We start from the raw sequence: 20,526 nt of genomic DNA, 5'->3' as shown, positions 1-20,526 counted from the left end.
TTTGCATACATAAAAAGCTGACAGGAACAAGATGATTTCACATAGTTGATATATAACAGGAAGAGGGGCCCTAAAACACTCCCTTGTGGAACTCCACAACTGATTAACCTGGCAATAGACAAAAGTGCCATTGACATCAACCCTCTGATACCTTCCTGAAAGATACGACTTGAGCCACTCTACTGCCATGCTGTTAAAACCTAGGGCCATTAGCTTGTAGAGCAGAATAGGGTGGTCTACTGTATCTAAGACTTTCTGGAGGTCCAGCAACACCGTGCCACAGAAATGTCCATCATTATTTACCAGAGATTGCCAGAGGTTTCCAGGGAAAGTCTGTGTAATGATGAAAGGAATTAAAATGGCCTCCCAAGGGAGTTGCAGGATTAGGGGGTAAAGACTGGTCCTCAGCCTCAACACCCCTGAATGAAGAAGAGGGCTGTCGTCCTCTCACAGCGCTGCAGTATCTACACCCACCCCCCACCTACATCCTCAATGGATGTTGTTGACCGCTGAGAGATTTGCTAAAATATCTGTCCCTCATACCTCGTACCCCCTCTCTTCCCCTGCTGTGTGGCAGACCAGGACAAGCCCCACTGTCATTACAAACGTAATAAGAGCACAAGTGAGATTGATGAGGAAAACAGTGGCATCAACTCCTCTTTTAATTAACTCCAATCCCATAATGGCGCTGGGATAGAGAGGAGGGCACAGAGTGGAGCGAGGCATTTATTTCCTTTCCACCCCTGTTTTGTTGCCTCAATAATGAACAGCCATGATAATGAACAGCCTTCTGGGACCCAATTACATCCAAGGCTGCATTAGGAGCCCAGCAGGCCCAGTGGAAACTTAAGTTGAGTTTTCTCTCATCTCCCCCATCCGTCCCCTCTCTCTCTCTCTGTGTCCCTGCCTGCCAGGGACGGCCTTTGCTTGATTTAATTTAGAACCCCCCCCCGCCCCCCTAACTTGTGGTTTCAATGGAAAGTGGAGGTAGGGAATGTATACATGGAGTTTACTGTCCTTCACTTTCCACTGCTAGAGCGGCTGTTGTGTCGTGTGGAGTGGTGGTGCTTGAGTGAAATAAAAGCAATTCCGAGGGCCCCTCTCCCTGAGGCGGTCCTACTCTTTCTGCTGCAGCCCACCCAATGGGAGATCTTGTCCTTGTAACACCTACGTACAGTATGAATTTAGGCCTTGTGAAATGACGATGGCTTACATTTAAAACCTGTGAACTCTGACCCTGTGCTTTCAGAATGAATTAACACACAATTGGATGGAATTCAAAAATCCATACAGGACAGCCCACGTCCATGCTGGAGTAGATACTCATGGTAAAGTCAATTTTGAAGTTGTATTCTTTGTTACTTCCTGGAATCTTAACAGACAGTAGATGAAAAACGGACTTCAGGAGGTAGGGTTGATGGGAGAAAGGTCATATTTACATATTTTAATGTATGTAATACGATCTTATTCATTCTATTTTTTATCTTCCTGACAGAGCAGCTTCAAAGTGGCAGAGGTATAATTATGATCCTTGAGCAATCAGACAAAATAATCAATGCCTTTCTTTGGCTCTCAGAAAGAAATCCTCTTGATCTTGGAGGCAAGGAGAAAGGCATTACAATGTGCTATTTCTTTAATGTCTGTCATCATGTTTCATCACACTCCACAATCAACACAAATCCATTCCTCAGCACGTGGCCGGAATAACATCTGCTATTAAAGACACACACACACACACACAATGTTCAACATTTTATTAAATGCCATTATAAACTGGGCAGTTTGGGTCCTGGATGCTGATTGGCTGAAACAGCATTCCAACTGTGCGTATATCAGACAATATACCACTGGTATAACGCAAAACTACTTGTTAACTGTTATATTTATGTTGTTAACCGGTTTATAACAGCAATAAGGCACCTCTGGGTTTGTGGTATAATTAAGCAATTAGGCACGAGGGGGTGTGGTATATGGCCAATATACTATGGCTAAGGGCTGTTCTAATGCACAATGCATCGCGTAGTGCCTGGACACAGCCCTTAACCGTGGTATATTGGCCATATACCACACCCCCTCGTGCCTAATTGCTTAATTATACCACAAACCCAGAGGTGCCTTATTTCTATTATAAACTGGTTACCAACGTAATTAGAGCAGTAAAAATGTTTTGTCATTCCCGTGGTATAAGGTCTGATATCACAGCTGTCAGCCAATCAGCATCCAGGGCTCGAACTACCCAGTTTCTGTATCGAACCATCCAGGGCTGTATCCAGGCACTCCACATTGCATTGTGTATAAGAACATCTCTTAGCTGTGGTATTTTGGCCATATACCACACCCCCTTGTGCCTTATTGCTTAAATATACCACACCTCTGGCCGTATTGCTTAATATACCAAAGGCACATCAGGCATACTGAATAAACTAGCACCTTGGGCAAATTATTGGATTTCAGTGTGACCAATTTCTCCATAAGGCCTGAACGGGCCAAGGTTTTACCCAGAGCACGGCACTGTAGCTCACTACTCAGTACCATTATAGTATCGGACTCAAAAGAGCAATACCATTTATAATCAGGTTACAAACACTATACTTATTTGAAAAAAGGGTGCACTTCCATTTTGTAGATTTTTTTTCATCTTTGTATTTGTGTATAGGTTTCTTAAAATGTATACAATACGTCTCCGGAGGGCATTGGTGTTGTGTGTGATGTTGGTTGAATGTTACACTGGAATTACCCTATAAATGCAGTACTTGGGGAAATCCTAGGCATTAATAACAATTATTGGCATTCTTTAGTTTCCTCAGACACCTTAAGTGTTGGGTATTGACTGCTGTGCTGGAGAGAATGTTGCCTATTGATCTGACCAAGGCAGAAAAAGATGGTGTCTTCCTGTACGGCTGGGATTAATCCTAGCAGGCTGCCAGTGAACAACAGCCACTGCTCGATCCCATCGACTGACTAGGGCCTCTTTAGGACACATACCTTCCCTGTGAACACACCTCTAAAGTTCGCCCTGGATCATTACAATGATGGGTGTGGTTTATTACTGTAATTCGGGGGCAATATAGTTTGGATATCTTTAATATCTGCAAACAATAGTATTACATTTCGCTTTTAACTTGATTGATAAAATGTAATTGTTTAATTTACTGTTGTCTATGTATATAACGTTATGTTAAAATAAAACCACTGACCTCTATCAATAAATGAAGATCTAATCTCCAGTCTTGCTAGTATTGCCTGTTTCACATGTTTTATTCTTCACCACTGCACTATGTATAGTATGCTGCCATGTTGTCTCTCTCCCAGTGGACTGTGTGCTTACTAACAGCTCATCTACTATTGCTTAGGGCTCTTATTTTCTTCTAGTCAGAAAAAAAGACTTTCTACTGTCAAGCTCCGACATCCCCAGTTATTGAAAGCTGGTGGGCATGGAACTGTCAGAGTTGCTCTCAAAGCTGCAGCAATGCCTGGATTCACACAGCCGACTCATGATGAATAGAGTAGTGCTAGAACAAAGGGACACTTGTTATGGGTTTAGATGCCTTTACCAGACTTTTATTTGGCCACAAAGACTTCTCTGCCTACACAATTCATTAGGATTTACATGAACTCAAGAATGTATTGCTCTAGGTGACTGAAAACATGAAATTCCCCCAATACATTTTTAGGACTTTGATCTAGACATCAATTCCTAATTTGACAACCTCAGAAATAAGCAGGACTATTTCTCATACCACAATAAAAGGCTGGACACTTCTAATTCTTTCTAGGTTTCAATAAAAATTTAAATGTAACTAAAAACCCTGAATGGATAGATACAAATATTCGTCAGATGGGTCGTTCCACGAAAAGAGTGCCTTTTGATATTAAGTAGAAATTGTGCACCAATATTGATTTTAAAAGCCTGTTCTATTCAATGAAGTGCCCTTTAATATATGAATAAAGGCTTGCTAAATTCAGCATTTTGACATGTCCCTCCGCCAACCCTGTGTCACTTCTAGGAAGACTTCAACCCCCTTAATCCAAACATTTCTCCATCATTGTAAATCCCTAGTTATTTGAAGTCATTTCTGAATATTCTATTTATTTCATTTGATTAGGAATTCATTTACATCTGTCCCTCATGTTAAGGTCAACCCTCTAGTTTTAAGATGGTGAAACTATTCATTTAAAATGTGTTTTTCAAAAGATACATTGAACATCAAATAGTCAAATCATAGTGTAAAAACTTGTTTGGCCATTTTCTGTTTCGTGAATGAAAAGTAACATGTCGAGCATAACATGAATAACCCTGTTACCCAGAGACAGACAGGCTAGAAATGTTATAGCAATTAACATGAATAACCCTGTTACCCAGAGACAGACAGGCTAGAAATGTTATAGCAATTAACATGAATAACCCTGTTACCCAGAGACAGACAGGCTAGAAATGTTATAGCAATTAACATGAATAACCCTGTTACCCAGAGACAGACAGGCTACAAATGTTATAGCAATTAACATGAATAACCCTGTTACCCAGAGACAGACAGGCTAGAAATGTTATAGCAATTAACATGAATAACCCTGTTACCCAGAGACAGACAGGCTAGAAATGTTATAGCAATTAACATGAATAACCCTGTTACCCAGAGACAGACAGGCTACAAATGTTATAGCAATTCGATGTTTTGTTGTTGTGAAGCTTGCATTCAATTGCCACTCCCTGTTGCACACAACAAGCTTCCATTCCCCCTGTCACGAGAGGATTTATGGCTGATTTAAGACGAGACGGTCAACCCTGAGACGGTCAACCCTGAGACTTTATTCGGCACTTAATAGGCACCAACTATAGTCTTTTTTAAAAATTTTAACCTCTTGGAATGGCAACATGTGTTTTTTAGGACAGAATGTCAACATTATGTGAAATCACAAGTTACACTTCTAAAAAGGCACCGAACTGGTGGAAGGACCCAGATACTGTACAGGTACGATTCTAATCTCTTACCATTACTCTTTCAGCCCAGTTCTACATTATGATTGTCTACTTATTCACAACAGATTTTCTGTACATTCATACATAAAGTTGTAAATTACAATCTAAGTACTGAGCTGATTTCTCAATAAATTGTAAGGCAATGGTAGCAGTGCCACAAAATCACATGAAGTCATCAAGAACACAGGAAAGAGAACATATTGTGCCACAAAGATAAGATTTTGAAAAAACAAAAATAAAATATCAAAGAAATTAAATTATTCAAGTTTAGTATTGTCATTAAATAATCTTAAAAATAATACAATCATTTATTCATATCTATCAAGCTACAAAATCATAAATATTTGTGTGCTGTATTCTCTTGAGTCATAACTACCTGTACTTCCCTTCTCACTGGTTCATACTAGCACCCATCAGTGTCCCTCCCTGAGATGTGTAAGGCGTGGCCTGTCCCAGCTGAGAGAGCGGGTCTGCTCCAGCGGTGGTGGCCACATGGCAGGGGTCTGCGCTCCAGGGTCCTAAGCGCCACTCTTCTGGCCACCTCAGCAGCAAACGTGGCCCCCCTCCCTGCCAGGCCGGCACAGGCTGAGTCTGGGGCTAGCGCAGATGCAGGTTGGCAGCCAGAGCTTTCCTCATCCACAGGTTGTCTCCCTGACCACTCAAGGCTCCTGTCACAGTCAGAGCAGATCTGAGACAGAGCAGAGGCAGACAGAAACAGATTATTCAATTAAGAAACCGTCAATAGTCAGCCTCAGAGCTCAGTGTTAATATTGGTATGTTGGCATCATCATGGACCTTAACTTTGCATATTTGCCAGCATGAATATTATCCAGAGAATTACTGTTAATACATGACTCATGAGGTATCATTCACCTCCCACTGCAGAAATACTGCCAATCATTCCCCTACCTAATACTATCCCACTGTGTCCTCTGTTGGTGAGTTCATATCCATTCCAGTGTATTAACCTACCGGTACACTACTGAACAGGTCTCCTGCTGCTAGCTTGTCTGTGTCTCTGCTCTGGTACTGGCTCTGCTCTCTAAACTGCTGAGTCTCTCTAGAACTCTCCTCTTGGTCTGGGGCAGAGAGGGTCTCCCCACTGTAGGGGAGGGGAGGGCTGATGGTGGTCAATGGGTCAGAGGAGTGGATCTGCACTACCCACCTTAACCATGACCTCTATTGACTACAACTAGTTTAGCTCCACCTCGCTGCATATATCCATGTCAAAACAGAGCCCGTCTCATTACCTGATGGACCAAATGTTGATGGCTCTGTTCGTCAACAGCCCTCTAACCAAATGCAAATTCAGGCTGCTTATTTTGGTAAACCTTCCACGATGTCCCAATCCCTGTTAAGCTTCTTGTTGACCGCGTCTGCCAGCTTTGTGTACACAACTGGCTCCTCGGATATTCCAGCCGCATCGTTAATGTGTGCCCTTTTGTGCCGTTTCAGTCCGCTGGGATAAACAGGCTCACAGATGCAAAATTATTCCAACACAGATAATTAGACGAAGAAACAATCACAAGTATGAATAATAATCTGCATTGGGAACATTAGAACTTTTAAAACATGGGAACAGGGGGGATTTTGGGCACCAAGGGAAATGAGCTTATCAAATAAAGCTTGGCAAATGTGCAGTGAATGAAATAAGTCAATCATTTTAATGTGAGAGAGGAGCCCTGAGGAGAATAAATAAGCAATCGCCACATCATGCAGGGAGAACAAATGAGCGTGGTGCACAATTAGGCAAGGTCACAATCTGCTGGAGCTGTGAGCATGGGGTGCACTAATGAGCTCCCTGTGTGTGTGTCGAGGGAGGAAGGAAGGAGAGAAGAAGAGTAAGCAATCCAAACCCCTTTCCATCAAAATTCTGATAATGTACAGGCTCCTTTAAGGCAGACAGATAAGCTAGGTGGTAATTCAGGTGAGGGACAGGCTTGAAAGTGAGAGGGCTTGTGGAAGAGAGAGGTGGGCTATCAGACAATCTGGCATCTGGGCCAAGTAGACATGTAGTCAGGCAGGCAGTCAGTCAGACAGACAGACAGACAGACAGAGACAGACAGAGAGCGAGCAATAGGCAGGTGTGTCAGCCAGACAACAGGACGTTCAGTAGGAGCCACGTCACAGGCTTTCAAAGGAAAGTCAAAGTTATTAACTATTCAATCACATGAAGGGGAGGTGAAGGTGTGAAAGGTTGCAGACCAAAGCGCTTTCTCTCCCGCGCATTAAGAGCCTGGTCCAGCGCTCCGGTGCTCTGAGTGGAAGAGAAATAGATTGCCTCCCAGGAAAACGACTGCTCACACAGTCTCTTTTCACCTTTTTCTCCTGTAATAACAGCAATCTGCTGTGAAAATCTAATCCCAAGTACCATTTACGCTGCATCTAGATAACTTCTGCTTGGGAGAGCGTACGACATGAATATTTCATTCGCTGATATCCAAATAAACAGCACAAGCCATCAATCAGCCGTCCTTCTAACAGGAAGTGAACAGGAAAGGGACATTGATAATGAACACCATGCGTAGAAGGAAATGCACATCTCACATCAGCTGCATGCCTTTATTTCTGCTACTGGCCATTAGTGCTGGGAATGGCTCGGCATCTCACCAAACAATATTATTGTGATACTTAGGTGCCGATACGATATGTACTGCGGTTCTCACGATTCTATACGTGTTGCGATTCGGTATTTGTGATTTTATTGTGATTTGATGTTTCAATCGTATTGCTCACCATATGTCTGCTGCAGTGACAAGAGTCATGAGAAAACGAGTTTTGATCAGTCATGGAAATAAAAGTGCTGAATTAAAAAAAGATGAAGGAAAAAACTGGTGTTTTGGTGCAGGTACAGCCAACTAGAATATCCTGATATGCATCCTAATCTACAACACACTGCAGTGTACATGGCCCTTACAATCACCAGTGTACAAGTGTACAAACACTTTAAATGTGGATAACCCGACCCGTATGACATTTTCATGACAACAAATCAGGCATGAATACTGTCCTTCATTTAAGTAATAGCTATATCCTGGCCATTAAAGTCAGATATGGCTGCATCCTCCTCTCCTCTCCTCTCCTCTCCTCTCCTCTCCTCTCCTCTCCTCTCCTCTCCCCTCCCCTCCCCTCTCCCCTCCCCTCCTCTCCTAATTCTCCCTCCTCAGTGGTGGATAAGAGGGATCAGCAGTCCATCCATATGCACACATATCTATGGAGTGGATGTCAGATCTCAGCTTGGCTCTAGCGCTGAAAGCCCTGGTAATGACACTCAATGAAAGCTGGGGAGCAGAGCCAGGCATGCGTAAGGAAGGAGAGGCCCAGTATCCTCCCCCCAGCACCCCCCCATCAGCCCTGCTCAGGCCCTCAGACGCCATAAATAAACAAACGCGGTGCGTGCGCAAGAATGGACGACTGTTCCCTCTGCTCCTCTCATGCTATTCACTTATTTATCTATTTATTTGTATTTACTCTCCCTCCCTCCCTCCCTCCCTCCCTCCGGCTGCTTTTTAGCGCACCTCTGTGTTCTCTCAGCTCCCTACAGGCTTCCTGGATGTCCTGGAACATTAGCTGAGTGAAGTCGCAGTCATCCAGTGGGCCTTTATGGGCTGAGTTTGCATCTGCCCTCCATTGGTATCAGGCCAGGCAACATGCACAACGCACGCATACACACTTATTAGCGTACGGTACTCTCTCCAGAGCAATGTCCATCCTCAATGCCTCAGTGCTCCTCAACTACATATTGCAACTTTTTAAAATGTTTTTTTAACACTTAGCCAAACAGTGATTTTTTCCCAAAGCATGCTAACTGTTCTTTCAAAGCAGGTTTAAAGTTCTAGAGGGACTTTTGGTACATTACCCACCTTGCATAAGACGTTTGAGAGAGATCAGTGCGGTGTGCTGTAAGTGACAGTATGAGGATGAGGTTAGGGCCATGATGAGTGTTGAGGTTCCGTAATAAGAGCAAACACAGGGAATGATGGGATAGAATGGATCCCACTCACTACAAGCCTCTAATCAGCACAGTCAACACATGGCTCTGATTGGGTCTCTTTCTCTCTCCCTCCTATCTCACACTCACCAAAAGTAATCCCTCCAATCAGCCCTAACTTTACCGCATTTCAATTGAGAAGGAAATCAGACGGGAACGCATTACAGGGAAATGCCAGTGAGCACAGGACTGGCTTACTTTAAAGCGAGGAGGTATAGGCAGCGCAAAATGAGAAGGCTTCAACTGTCAAACAACCATATGGAACACAATTTCACCAATAAATCGCCTTTTCTCAGCATCACATATAAAATGCAAGTTCAATTTTAAAAAGATATAGTCGGTACCATGGCAATGTGTGGGTGACGTCTGTCTGAGTGTCTAGACTGGTTTCTGAAAACAGACATGACTAAGACATGTCTTGCCCAGAGGAGAGGAGACCGTGTCCTTGGATGGCTGTCTGTCCGTCCGTCTGTTAGGTGGGATGATCGGACCTGATAGGAGGCTAGACTAGAGGTCATCTCTAAGCCCTCCTCCAGTCCTCAGTGTCAGAGCACCAGGTCTTTGATTACCACCGTCCATAGCCACCTCTAGGATTTCCCGCCTGACTGCACAAATGTATCTTCGATGTTAACAAGCTGCAGTGGTCCTGTGGGGCAGGAAGGGCCGGTGGCGTCTGGGCCCTGGCGTGAGGAGACTGCAGTGGGGGTCACCCAGGGTGCGGAGGGGGAACTCGGAACAGCGAAACTGTTCTACTCTGGGAGATGGAGAGAGTGGCTGAGACAGGCTGGGCTGCATTAGAGGGGGGTGGGGATTTGAAACACCAATCTGCAGGCTTCTCAGAGGCTCTCAGGCCACTGATTTCACAGCCGGACGACACGGACCATTAGCCCCCAGAAACACAGATGCTAATCCCAGAACAATAGAAATCAACATGGTTGCCAATAGCTCTTATGAGTTAGACGGGCTCCCGCTCTTAACCAATACTGTCTGAGATGTGTTGGTGATTGTTGCTATTGACCCATGTCTCAGCTCTACTCTAGAAACAGAGAGGAATTCACTCAGTCCGGGAAGTCACTGCTTTGTCACTGACGCTGCCTCTAGAGCCCCGGCAAAGAAACTAGTGAGGAGTTAGAGGACATGTAGTCATTAGTCTCGTATGAACCTGCTGCTTCTTGTTCCTGGAGAACTGGGAAGTTGCCAGGGGATGGACTAGAGCCAAGCCCACTGATCCAGTGTGTCTCAGGTCAGTGCCAGTAGTACAGTACTCACTCTGTGTGGAGCAGCTGGATGGGAAGTCTGGCCACAAGTCTGATACAAAAACAAGTGTCATTACTCAATAGAAAGGAACAATGCTCTTAAATTAGTGTTGTTATATTACAGTATATCAGGGATGTAAATGTGTGGAGGTTTGGCAGTGTTATCCAGTGTGTGTAACTGTGTATGGGACGTACCCTGAATCTCTCGGCTTCAATCCTGCTCTCTTCCAGCTCAGCCTTCAGCCTCATCTCCTCCTGCAGACCCTCCACACTCTCCTGCAGGTGACTGGACACACAGTTAATAAACCGGGTCACAACTCCTGGGTGGCTCCATTTACACTTATTTCACAAGTATAGCATGTTCCCTGCTCCATCTAATCTAAAGCCATCTAACTCCTGTACACTTGTTAACCAGTGCTCTAAACATGGGGACCTAATCATAATTAAAAACTGGGTGGTTTGAGCCTTCAATGCTGTTTGGCTGACAGCCGTGATATATTTAAGCAATAAGGTCCGAGGGGGTGTGGTATATGTCCAATATATCACGGCTAAGGGCTGCTCTTAGGCACGACGCAACAAGGTGCCTTATTGCGATTATAAACTGGTTACCATGTAATTAGAGCAGTAAAAATACATGTTTTGTCATACCCGTGGTATACGGTCTGATATACCACGGCTGTCAGCCAATCAGCATTCAGGCTCGAGCCACTCAGTTTATAAACAGACCATATACCACGGGTATGACAAAACATGTATTTTTACTGTTCTAATTACGTTGGAAACCAGTTTATAATAGCAATAAGGTACCTCGGGGGTTTGTGGTATATGGCCAATATACCACGGCTAAGGGCTGTATCCAGGCACTCTGCGTTGTGTCAGGCTTAATAACAGCTCTTGGCCATGGTATATTGCCAAGATACCAAACCCCCTCAGGCCTTATTGCTTAAGCATAGCACCATTTATCACTATCATGTCTCCTGTGAATAAAATAAGTAAACAATGTGAGTCGAACAACAACAGGGCAGGCTGGATGTGTGTGGAAGAGCTCTTACTCTCTCTCCGCAGTGAGATGGATGATCTTTTTGCTCTGGTCTTTGATCTTGAAGTTCAGTTTTTCATTGCCTTGCCTGTCGACAGGGTTAATGCTGCTTAGTGAATGTAGAGTAGAACGTGACTAGGCATCAGTGTGTGTGTGGAGTAAGGTATGCTCTTACTTCTGCTCCTTCACCCACTGGTTGATGTTAGTTACCACCAGCTCACTCTCCCTGTGTAGAAAAGAACTGTCTGAACGAGCGTTACCCAGAGACTGGAGCAACACCTCCATCTGAGACAGAGAGATGGGGGGGAGGAAGAGAGAGAAAGAGAAAGAGGGGGGAAGGAAGAGAGAGAGAGAGAAAGAGAGAGAGAAAGAGAGAGAAAGAGAGAGAGAAAGAGAGAAAAAGAGAGAGAGCGAAAGAGAGAAAAAGAGAGAGAGCGAAAGAGAGAAAAAGAGAGAGAGCGAAAGAGAGAAAAAGAGAGAGAGCGAAAGAGAGAAAAAGAGAGAGAGCGAAAGAGAGAAAAAGAGAGAGAAAGAGAGAGAGAGAAAGAAAGAGAGAGAGAAAGAGAGAGAGAAAGAAAGAGAGAAAGAGAGAGAAAGAAAGAGAGAAAGAAAGAGAGAAAGAGAGAGAAAGAAAGAGAGAAAGAGAGAGAGAAAGAGAGAAAGAGAGAGAGAGAAAGAGAAAGAGAGAGAGAAAGAGAGAGAGAGAGAAAGAAAGAGAGAAAGAAAGAAAGAGAGAAAGAAAGAGAGAGAAAGAAAGAAATAAAGAAAGAGAGAAAGAGAGAGAGAGAAAGAGAGAGAGAGAGAGAAAAATGAGAGAGTCTATCTGACATATCTGGAGGTTTTAAGGGTTCACTACCTCATTAGCTGCTGTGCTGTACTTGTGCTCCATGGAATCGCTCTGTGAGTGTAAGGCATCCACCTGAACAGAGACACATGAACAAACCCCTACTGCACATCCTAATGGCTATACAGCTCATTTTCCATTGAGAGGTGATTACTAACTATGCTGTTTGGCCTTTCTGTGCCAGTGCAAAGTGTGAGGATATGTGTCATAACTAGAGCCAAGAGGTTTTCATGAGCACATCAATTGATCAGGAAAACTTTGGGCCTAGTTACACAGTTAGGCTACCGGCTATTATAAGGGCCCAGAGTTTTTCCTGATCAGGTCACATGGTCAGCTAAACCTCCTATCCTTAGTCATAAACCCTACCAGAATGTCCCCAGAACCCATTGTGTAAGTGTGTGTCTGACCTGGGCCACCTTGGCATGGTAGTTCTCCCTGAGAGAAGCCATCTCCACCTTAATCAGCACCACCCCTTCCTCCAGGGCTACCAGGTGCTCCTGGCCCCAGCGCTGAGACCTCCCCAGCTGGGCACTCAGCTCTGCCAGCCTGCCCTCACAGGACCGAGTCTAGGTGGGAGAGGGATGATACCTGTCATTGGCATTTCCTAATATCATTTTTGTTCTCATTTCTGAAGACTGATGGAGCTTTTAAATGAATGAATGAACAATGAGTCACAGCAACATGCAATGTATATTCATGAGGCTTTCCCATAACCCTGCCCACGTAGGAAACTGGGAAACGATAGTTCATTAGTTAATTACATTGTAGTGAACTCCTCCATAAACATCTCCTTCTAGTAACATTGTCTTGTCATAGTCACATTCATCTGACTCTAAATCACTCTTAACAATGCTTGTGTAAGCTAATATGCATGTACATGTTGAGCCACTACATCAAAGAACTGGTCACCATAAAAGTCAAGTTTTCTTTATAGGAACAATGTGAAGATCAGCAGTAACCAGTCCTCCCTAGCTTCATCCCCCGCCCTATCCTCTGCCTGCTTGGCTGGGACACACGGAGGCTGTGCAGTGTTCACATCCCCCGCCCTATCCTCTGCCTGCTTGGCTGGGACACACGGAGACTGTGCAGTGTTCACATCCCCCGCCCTATCCTCTGCCTGCTTGGCTGGGACACACGGAGGCTGTGCAGTGTTCACATCCCCCGCCCTATCCTCTGCCTGCTTGGCTGGGACACACGGAGGCTGTGCAGTGTTCACATCCCCCGCCCTATCCTCTGCCTGCTTGGCTGGGACACACGGAGGCTGTGCAGTGTTCACATCCCCCGCCCTATCCTCTGCCTGCTTGGCTGGGACACATGGAGGCTGTGCAGTGTTCACATCCCCACCACAATGACCTTTCCACAAGCCCAGGGAGCACGCAATGCAGAGGAGAGGCAATACATGTAATGAAAGAAGCAAAGGCAATTAAAGTGGTGTGTGTGTGGGGAGAGGGGGAGGGGGAGGGGGGGTGAGCCTGACTGGGGGCTCCAAACTGCAGTACTGCAGCTCTGTATTCCCCCTAACCCCTGTGTGACAGCATCGCAAACCCACTCTGGTCATCCTCTTGCTGCGTTTACCTGCTAATCCGCGCAAAAGGGCAGCCGTGCACACACACACATAGTATGTAGATACACATCAAGCACATAGACACCACAAACAGGTTACATGCTGTACAATCACACTAATGTTAACACATTCACACAAACACACACACTCACATTTAGGTGTGTGAAATGAGTTGCTCTCCCCCAGCCCAGTGTCTTCCCTCCCCAGAACCCAGCCATACCGCACAGCCAGAGACAATCATTATACCCTTCCTCTGATCCCACCGAGCAACCAGCAATTATTTCTAAAAGTGGAAAGTAAGACACACACACACTCATTATTTTTTGTGGGACGGGTTGTGCGGGGAGGGTGCAACTCACACTTCATTTTCTCTGGCGGAGTTTGCTGACCGCAAAATGACAAGGATGCTCTTCCTAAACCAATTAAGAGGGCAGAGCGCCGCGGTTACCATGCAACATTGACAGCACTTAAAGAGGATGACGTGAGACCACAGCGATGAGCCACAGAGATGTGCCCTCGGCTAAACACACATACAAACACATTGTAGAGAGGTTTGGCACTGCAGAGCAAGCACACACAGCTCCCTATGTGCCTGTGTACACAAACAGAGTGCTTTGGATTTGTCACAATACAAACACAATGCTTAGACTATTTGAACCATAAAGCCTCTTAGACATTTTCACTTGAAAACCTGTTACTACATTTCTGTACTGTATGAGTATCTCAGATAAACTGTGATTTATATTTTGGCTATTATGTGAGGCAGTTCCTCTAAGCAAAACTGTGTGTTTAAATGTTTGTGTCTTTGCAAACTCTTTCTGTATGTACAGTTGAAGTCAGAAGTTTACATACACTTAGGTTGGAGTCATTAAAACTCATTTTTCAACCACTCCACAAATTTCTTGTTAACAAACTATAGTTCTGGCAAGTCGGTTAGGACATCTACTTTGTGCATGACAAGTCATTTTTCCAACAATTGTTCACAGACAGATTATTTCACTTATAATCCACTGTATCACAATTCCAGTGGGTCAGAAGTTTACATACACTATGTTGGCTGTGCCTTTAAACAGCTTGGAAAATTCCAGAAAATCATGTCAAGGCTTCTGATAGGCTAATTGACATCATTTGAGTCAATTGGAGGTGTACCTGTGGATGTATTTCAAGGCCTACCTTCAAACTCAGTGACTTCATGGGACATTCTTGACATCATGGGAAAATCAAAAGAAATCAGCCAAGACATCAGAAAAATAATTGTAGACCTCCACAAGTCTGGTTCATCCTTGGGAGCAATTTCCAAACACCAGAAGGTACCATGTTCATCTGTACAAACAATAGTATGCAAGTATAAACACCATGGGACCACGCAGCCGTCATACCGCTCAGGAAGGATACGCATTCTGTCTCCTGGAGATGAACGAAAAGTGCAAATCAGTCCCAGAACAACAGCAAAGGACCTTGTGAAGATGCTGGAGAAAACAGGTACAAAAGTATCTATATCCACAGTAAAACGAGTCCTATATCGACATAACCTGAAAGGCCGCTCAGCAAGGAAGAAGCCACTGCTCCAAAACTGCAATAAAAAAGCCAGACTACGGTTTGCAACTGCACATAGGGACAAAGATTGTACTTTTTGGAGAAATGTCCTCTGGTCTGATGAAACAAAAATAGAACTGTTTGGCCATAATGACCATCGTTATGTTTGGAGGAAAAAGGGGGAGGCTTGCAAGCCGAAGAACACCATCCCAACCGTGAAGCACGGGGGTGGCAGCATCACGTTGTGAGGGACTGGTGCACTTCACAAAATAGATGGCATCTTGAGGAAGGAAAATTATGTGGGTATATTGAAGCAACATCTCAAGACCTCAGTCAAGAAGTTAAAGCTTGGTCGCAAATGGGTCTTCAAAATAGACAATGACCCCAAGCATACTTCCAAAGTTGTGGCAAAATGGCTTAAGGACAACAAAGTCAAGGTATTGGAGTGGCCATCACAAAGCCCTGACCTCAATCCTATATAAAAAGTGAGGGCAAAACTCATAAATCGTGTGCGAGCAAGAATGCCTACAAACCTGACTCAGTTACACCAGCTCTGTCAGGAGGAATGGGCCAAAATTCACCCAACTTATTGTGGGAAGCTTGTAGAAGGCTACCCGAAACGTTTGACCTAAGTTAAACAATTTAAAGGCAATGCTACCAAATACTAATTGAGTGTATGTAAACTTCGGACCCACTGGGAATGTGATGAAAGAAATAAAAGCTGAAAAATCATTCTCTCTACTATTATTCTGACATTTCACATTCTTAAAATAAAGTGGTGATCTTAACTGACCTAAGACTGGGAATTTTTCCGAGGATTAAATGTCAGGAATTGTGAAAAACTGAGTTTAAATGTATTTTGCTAAGGTGTATGTAAACTTCCGACTTCAAATGTATGTATGAATATGTGTGTGTGTGTTGTACATGCAGAATCTATGGGGGTCTGGGAGAGAGGTCTCATTATCCAATCAGCTTTAGGAATACAGCCCCGCACACACAGAAAGGGCACTGCTACAAGTCACACCTCTTTTCTCTACAACATAACCTGCTCTCGCCTGTAGTGGTCAATTAGTGTACAGCGCGACCTGTGGAGGTTAAGTCTCTACTTCAGAGGGGCTGTGTGCTCCACACTAATGACCAGGCATTCTAAGGGTGTAGTGTTCATTTCCAGCCCTGGGCATATCTTACACTAGATAACCCCCTTTCTTATTATACAACACATAAGGTTGAAAGATTGAGCAATCACACTTTTAATCATGTGATGGTGTAGTGGTTGGCTACAGGCTGTAACAGTCTAGGATTTAATGTGAGGTTATATGGTCCATGACCTAACGGTTGGATACAGGCTGTAACAGTCTAGGATTTAATGTGAGGTTATCTGGTACATGACCTAATGGTTGGATACAGGCTGTAACAGTCTAGGATTTAATGTGAGGTTATCTGGTCCATGACCTAATGGTTGGATACAGGCTGTAACAGTCTAGGATTTAATGTGAGGTTATCTGGTCCATGACCTAATGGTTGGATACAGGCTGTAACAGTCTAGGATTTAATGTGAGGTTATCTGGTCCATGACCTAATGGTTGGATACAGGCTGTAACAGTCTAGGATTTAATGTGAGGTTATCTGGTCCATGACCTAATGGTTGGATACAGGCTGTAACAGTCTAGGATTTAATGTGAGGTTATCTGGTACATGACCTAATGGTTGGATACAGGCTGTAACAGTCTAGGATTTAATGTGAGGTTATCTGGTACATGACCTAATGGTTGGCAGTGTCAGATCTAGAACCAGATCAGTGGTTATTGACAATGAAATGAATGGTTATTGGTTAATTGCCATGAGGATGAATGGAAATGTTGATGTGTAGATCCTTCTCTCTCACCTCGTCCAGTGACTGTCTGCTGGCGGTGCGTAGTCTGTGGAGCTCTGCAGCCAGCTGCCTGGTCCTCTCCTCCCGGCCCCCTCTCTCCTCTGACAGCTGGGAGCTCCTCTGCTGCAGGCGGGACAGCTCACTACGTAGACCTGCAGCCTCACCACTCTGCTCAGCCAGCTGACCAGTACCACCATACGCACAGCCACACACCACAAAACAAACATCCACACAAAATATACATTGTTAGCCCCACTACACATTATTTCCTCCACAGTCATTAACCTAAAACAAGTTGAGAGTTAGTGTCATTGTTTTAACGTCAGTATTTTCAATACATGCCTGACAGAGTACCAGTGTGTAAGCAGGGCCCGCACCAGCTCCTGCTCTCTCTATGGGAAGCCTGGGTGGAGGCCAGCTCCAGTCTCAGCTCTCTGAGGCTGTGTTGTGCTGCTGCTGGCCTGAGCCTCCTCCACACTCCCTCAGCCTGGACACCGTCTGCTGAAAGACACTCATCTGGAGAGAACACACACATGGAACATGGGCCCCAAACTACACACAAAATACACTCAACATATGGACAGTATGTGACTGTGACCTCTGACCTCTTGGCTGTGGCTCTGGCCCTCCTTGCTCTCCAGCTCCCTCCTGCACTGCCGCAGCTGAGCCTGGCAAGCTGTCTGTTCCTCCTGCAGCCTCTGGGTGGTGCTCTGCAGCTCTACCACACGCTCCTGTGGGCACCCCAGTCCTCTCCCGCTCCCTCAGCTGTAGGACAGACAGCAGACACACCCCTATCAAAGCTCCCATCAGGTGTGTGTGCCACTGTGTGTATATCAGGCTCAAAGATAGATGGGACTAAATCTGACAATCGCAGCGCCATTTTAGCTGTCTGTTCCAGGATTAAGTCACATGGATGGGCAGAGAGATGAGATCTGCACTTATATGCATGACAGATTTTAAATTGGGATTAAGGAGATTAATTTCAGGCCGTAATTGAGTGGGAAACTTTTTGATCAGATTGATTTAACTTTCTAAAGATATGAATTATGTGCTTCAATTTAATTTCCTAGCAGCTGAACAGTTGGTAAATTGCCGCGCTTCAGGCTTGTATCCCTTTGGCTGGTGGAAAACTATTATTTCACAAAATTCATGACGTGTGCAGATCTGACTCATTTCTCTTGCTTCCTTTGGGGTTAAAAAATAATTACTATTTTTGAAACACAAATTCAGAGACAGAAACTAATTCAATTTGCGAGCATGGCTGGAGGGGGAATCTGAGTGGATTGTAGATGAGTGTAGCCAGGCTTCAGTCAGACACTATGTGAGGAGAAGACACTCTCCTGATGAATGGAAAAACATGTAAAACCAAAAAATGCCTCTTGAAACTTTTAACTGTCAGCAAGCACAGGTTTACTTCATGACGTTCACTGACACTAAATTATTTGTGTTGGGATATTGCCTTTAGTCATAAATCAACAGACAAACACTACAGTATGATTAACATTTGTTGTGTGAGTGTGACATGCATTTGCAATATGTGTGAATTTATTGACTGCATATTTCTAGTTGAGCGCTAGCTTTTGGATACATTAGTATGTGTGTGAAAGCACCTGGTTGAGTGCTGAGTTGTTGACTGCACATGTCTAGTTGAGTGCTGGTTTTATATACATTATTATAAACTGGTTGGTTCAAACGTGAATGGAGATTGTCTGACAGCAGTGGTATATCAGACCGTATACCACGGGTATAGCAAAACATTTAATTACATTGGTAACCAGTTTATAATAGCAATAAGGCACCTCTGGGGTTTGTGGTTTATGGACAATATACCACGGCTAAAAGCTGTATCCAGGCATTCTGCGTTGCGCCGTGCATAAGAACAGCCCTTAGCCGTGGTATGTTGGCCATATTCCACAAACCCCAGAGGTGCTTATTGATTAATTATAGTGTTTGACTCTACCTGGCTGTGAGCTGCTTCCATGCTGGTTCTGAGCTGGTTTCTCTCTGACTCCAGCCGGGCCTCTCTCTACCTGGCCCCCTGGTTCCTCTCCTGCAGCTCCTGCTGCCTGGCCTGCTCCTGGGACAGCTCTGCCCGCAGTGCCCGGCTGGCATCAGCCTGCTCCTGCAGCTGGAACACAGAGAGACAACCAGTCACACAGCCAACCAACCGACCACACGTTTACAGGCAATATTCTGAGGTTAGGCTACATTAACATTTTAGTAATTTAACACAGGGGTTCCCAAACGTTTTCACTCGGGGGCCCCCCTTCCAGCATTGGGGAACATCCTGCGCACGCACCACATCTATTTCTATGGGCACAAGCACTGTTCATGACAAACGGTTCACACCCCTCTTGTTGGTGGAGAGAACTTTGCAGGTGTAAAGTATCATGACTCAAGGTGAGACCCAGATGCAAAAACAGGAGGCAGATGGTTGGAGTTTAAGATGTTTAATAAATCCAAAGGGATTAGGCAAGAGAATGGTCGTGGACAGGCAAAAGGTCAAAACCAGTTCAGAGTTCAGGAGCTACCGAAGGGCAGGCAGGCTCGAGGTCAGGGCAGGCAGAATGGTCAAGCAGGCGGGCATGGAGTCCAGAAAACAAGCAAGGGTCAGAACCGGGAGGACTAGCAAAAGGCGAAAAAGGCCAAGCAGGAAACTGGGAAAACCGCTGGTAGGCTTGGACACACAAGACAAACTGGCACAGAGAGAAAGGAAACACAGGGATAAATACACTGGGGAAAACAAGCGACACCAGGAGGGGGTGGAGTGAAAAATAACGAGGACAGGTGAAACAGATCAGGGTGTGACATAAAGCTTATTTCCTTCAATTCTACACATTTTGTAATGGGGTGTAAAGACCATTTTGGAGTTTTAAAGCATATTTTCTTTCAATTCTATACATTTTGCCATGTCTAATGTGTATTCATGCCATATTTGAGAGACCAAAAATTACAACAATATACATTGGCTAAAAAAAACAAATAAAAAAATGTTAGCTGACATGGGCTAGTTGATCTGGAGATTTCTGACAAGTTATAAATAGCTCTAAGATATGCAATGACTGATATGACAAGAGGAACTGATGATGCACTACCCAATTTATAAATTGCACCTTGTGCATTCTACTATTACAACTTTCAAGTGTAAGCTTAAAGCCAGACTGAGTTCCTTTAAAAAAATGGAATAAGGGCCTCCCGAGGGGCGCAGCGGTCTAAGGGCTGTATCACAACTGGCTGTGATCGATAGTACCATAGGGCGGCACACAATTGGCCTAGCGACGTCCGGGTTAGGGGAGGGTTTGGCCAGGGAGTTTTACTTGGCTCAACGCACTCTAGCGACTCCTTGTGGCGGGCCGGGCGCCTGCAGGCTATCCTCGGGTCGTCAGGTGAATGGTGTTTCCTCCGACACATTGGTGCAGCTAGCTTCCTGGTTAAGCGGGCG

The 20,526-nt window shown here is 44.7% G+C and overlaps 1 protein-coding gene across 1 annotated transcript; it reads right to left on the bottom strand.

Annotated features, from left to right (window-relative positions):
* Positions 1–4,674: 4,674 nt before the first annotated feature.
* LOC115167267 (polyamine-modulated factor 1-binding protein 1) lies at positions 4,675–17,263 on the bottom strand. The gene is made up of 7 exons (XM_029721512.1): positions 17,097–17,263; positions 12,519–12,677; positions 11,443–11,552; positions 11,281–11,355; positions 10,424–10,514; positions 10,242–10,280; positions 4,675–5,669 (listed from the first exon to the last, which is right to left on the bottom strand). Exons 2-7 carry the CDS (start codon positions 12,558–12,560, stop codon positions 5,385–5,387), a joined length of 642 nt encoding a protein of 213 aa, XP_029577372.1. The 5' UTR covers positions 12,561–12,677; positions 17,097–17,263; the 3' UTR covers positions 4,675–5,384.
* Between the last annotated feature and the right edge of the window lie 3,263 nt (positions 17,264–20,526).

The sequence above is a fragment of the Salmo trutta genome, chromosome 29 (assembly GCF_901001165.1).
Source record: "Salmo trutta chromosome 29, fSalTru1.1, whole genome shotgun sequence".
Lineage (NCBI taxonomy): Eukaryota > Metazoa > Chordata > Actinopteri > Salmoniformes > Salmonidae > Salmo > Salmo trutta.
This window is presented reverse-complemented; position numbering and strand designations above follow the sequence as displayed.

What these genes read in the sequence shown, in the direction of transcription:
- LOC115167267 (XM_029721512.1), bottom strand. Translation starts at nt 12,560, where the DNA reads ATGGCTTCTCTCAGGGAGAACTACCATGCCAAGGTGGCCCAG. An exon ending in CAGTGGGTGAAGGAGCAGAA is followed by an intron (nt 11,356 to 11,442) that starts GTAAGAGCATAC and finishes CCCTGTCGACAG; the next exon opens with GCAAGGCAATGAAAAACTGA. An exon ending in CATCTCACTGCGGAGAGAGA is followed by an intron (nt 10,515 to 11,280) that starts GTAAGAGCTCTT and finishes CTGTGTGTCCAG; the next exon opens with TCACCTGCAGGAGAGTGTGG.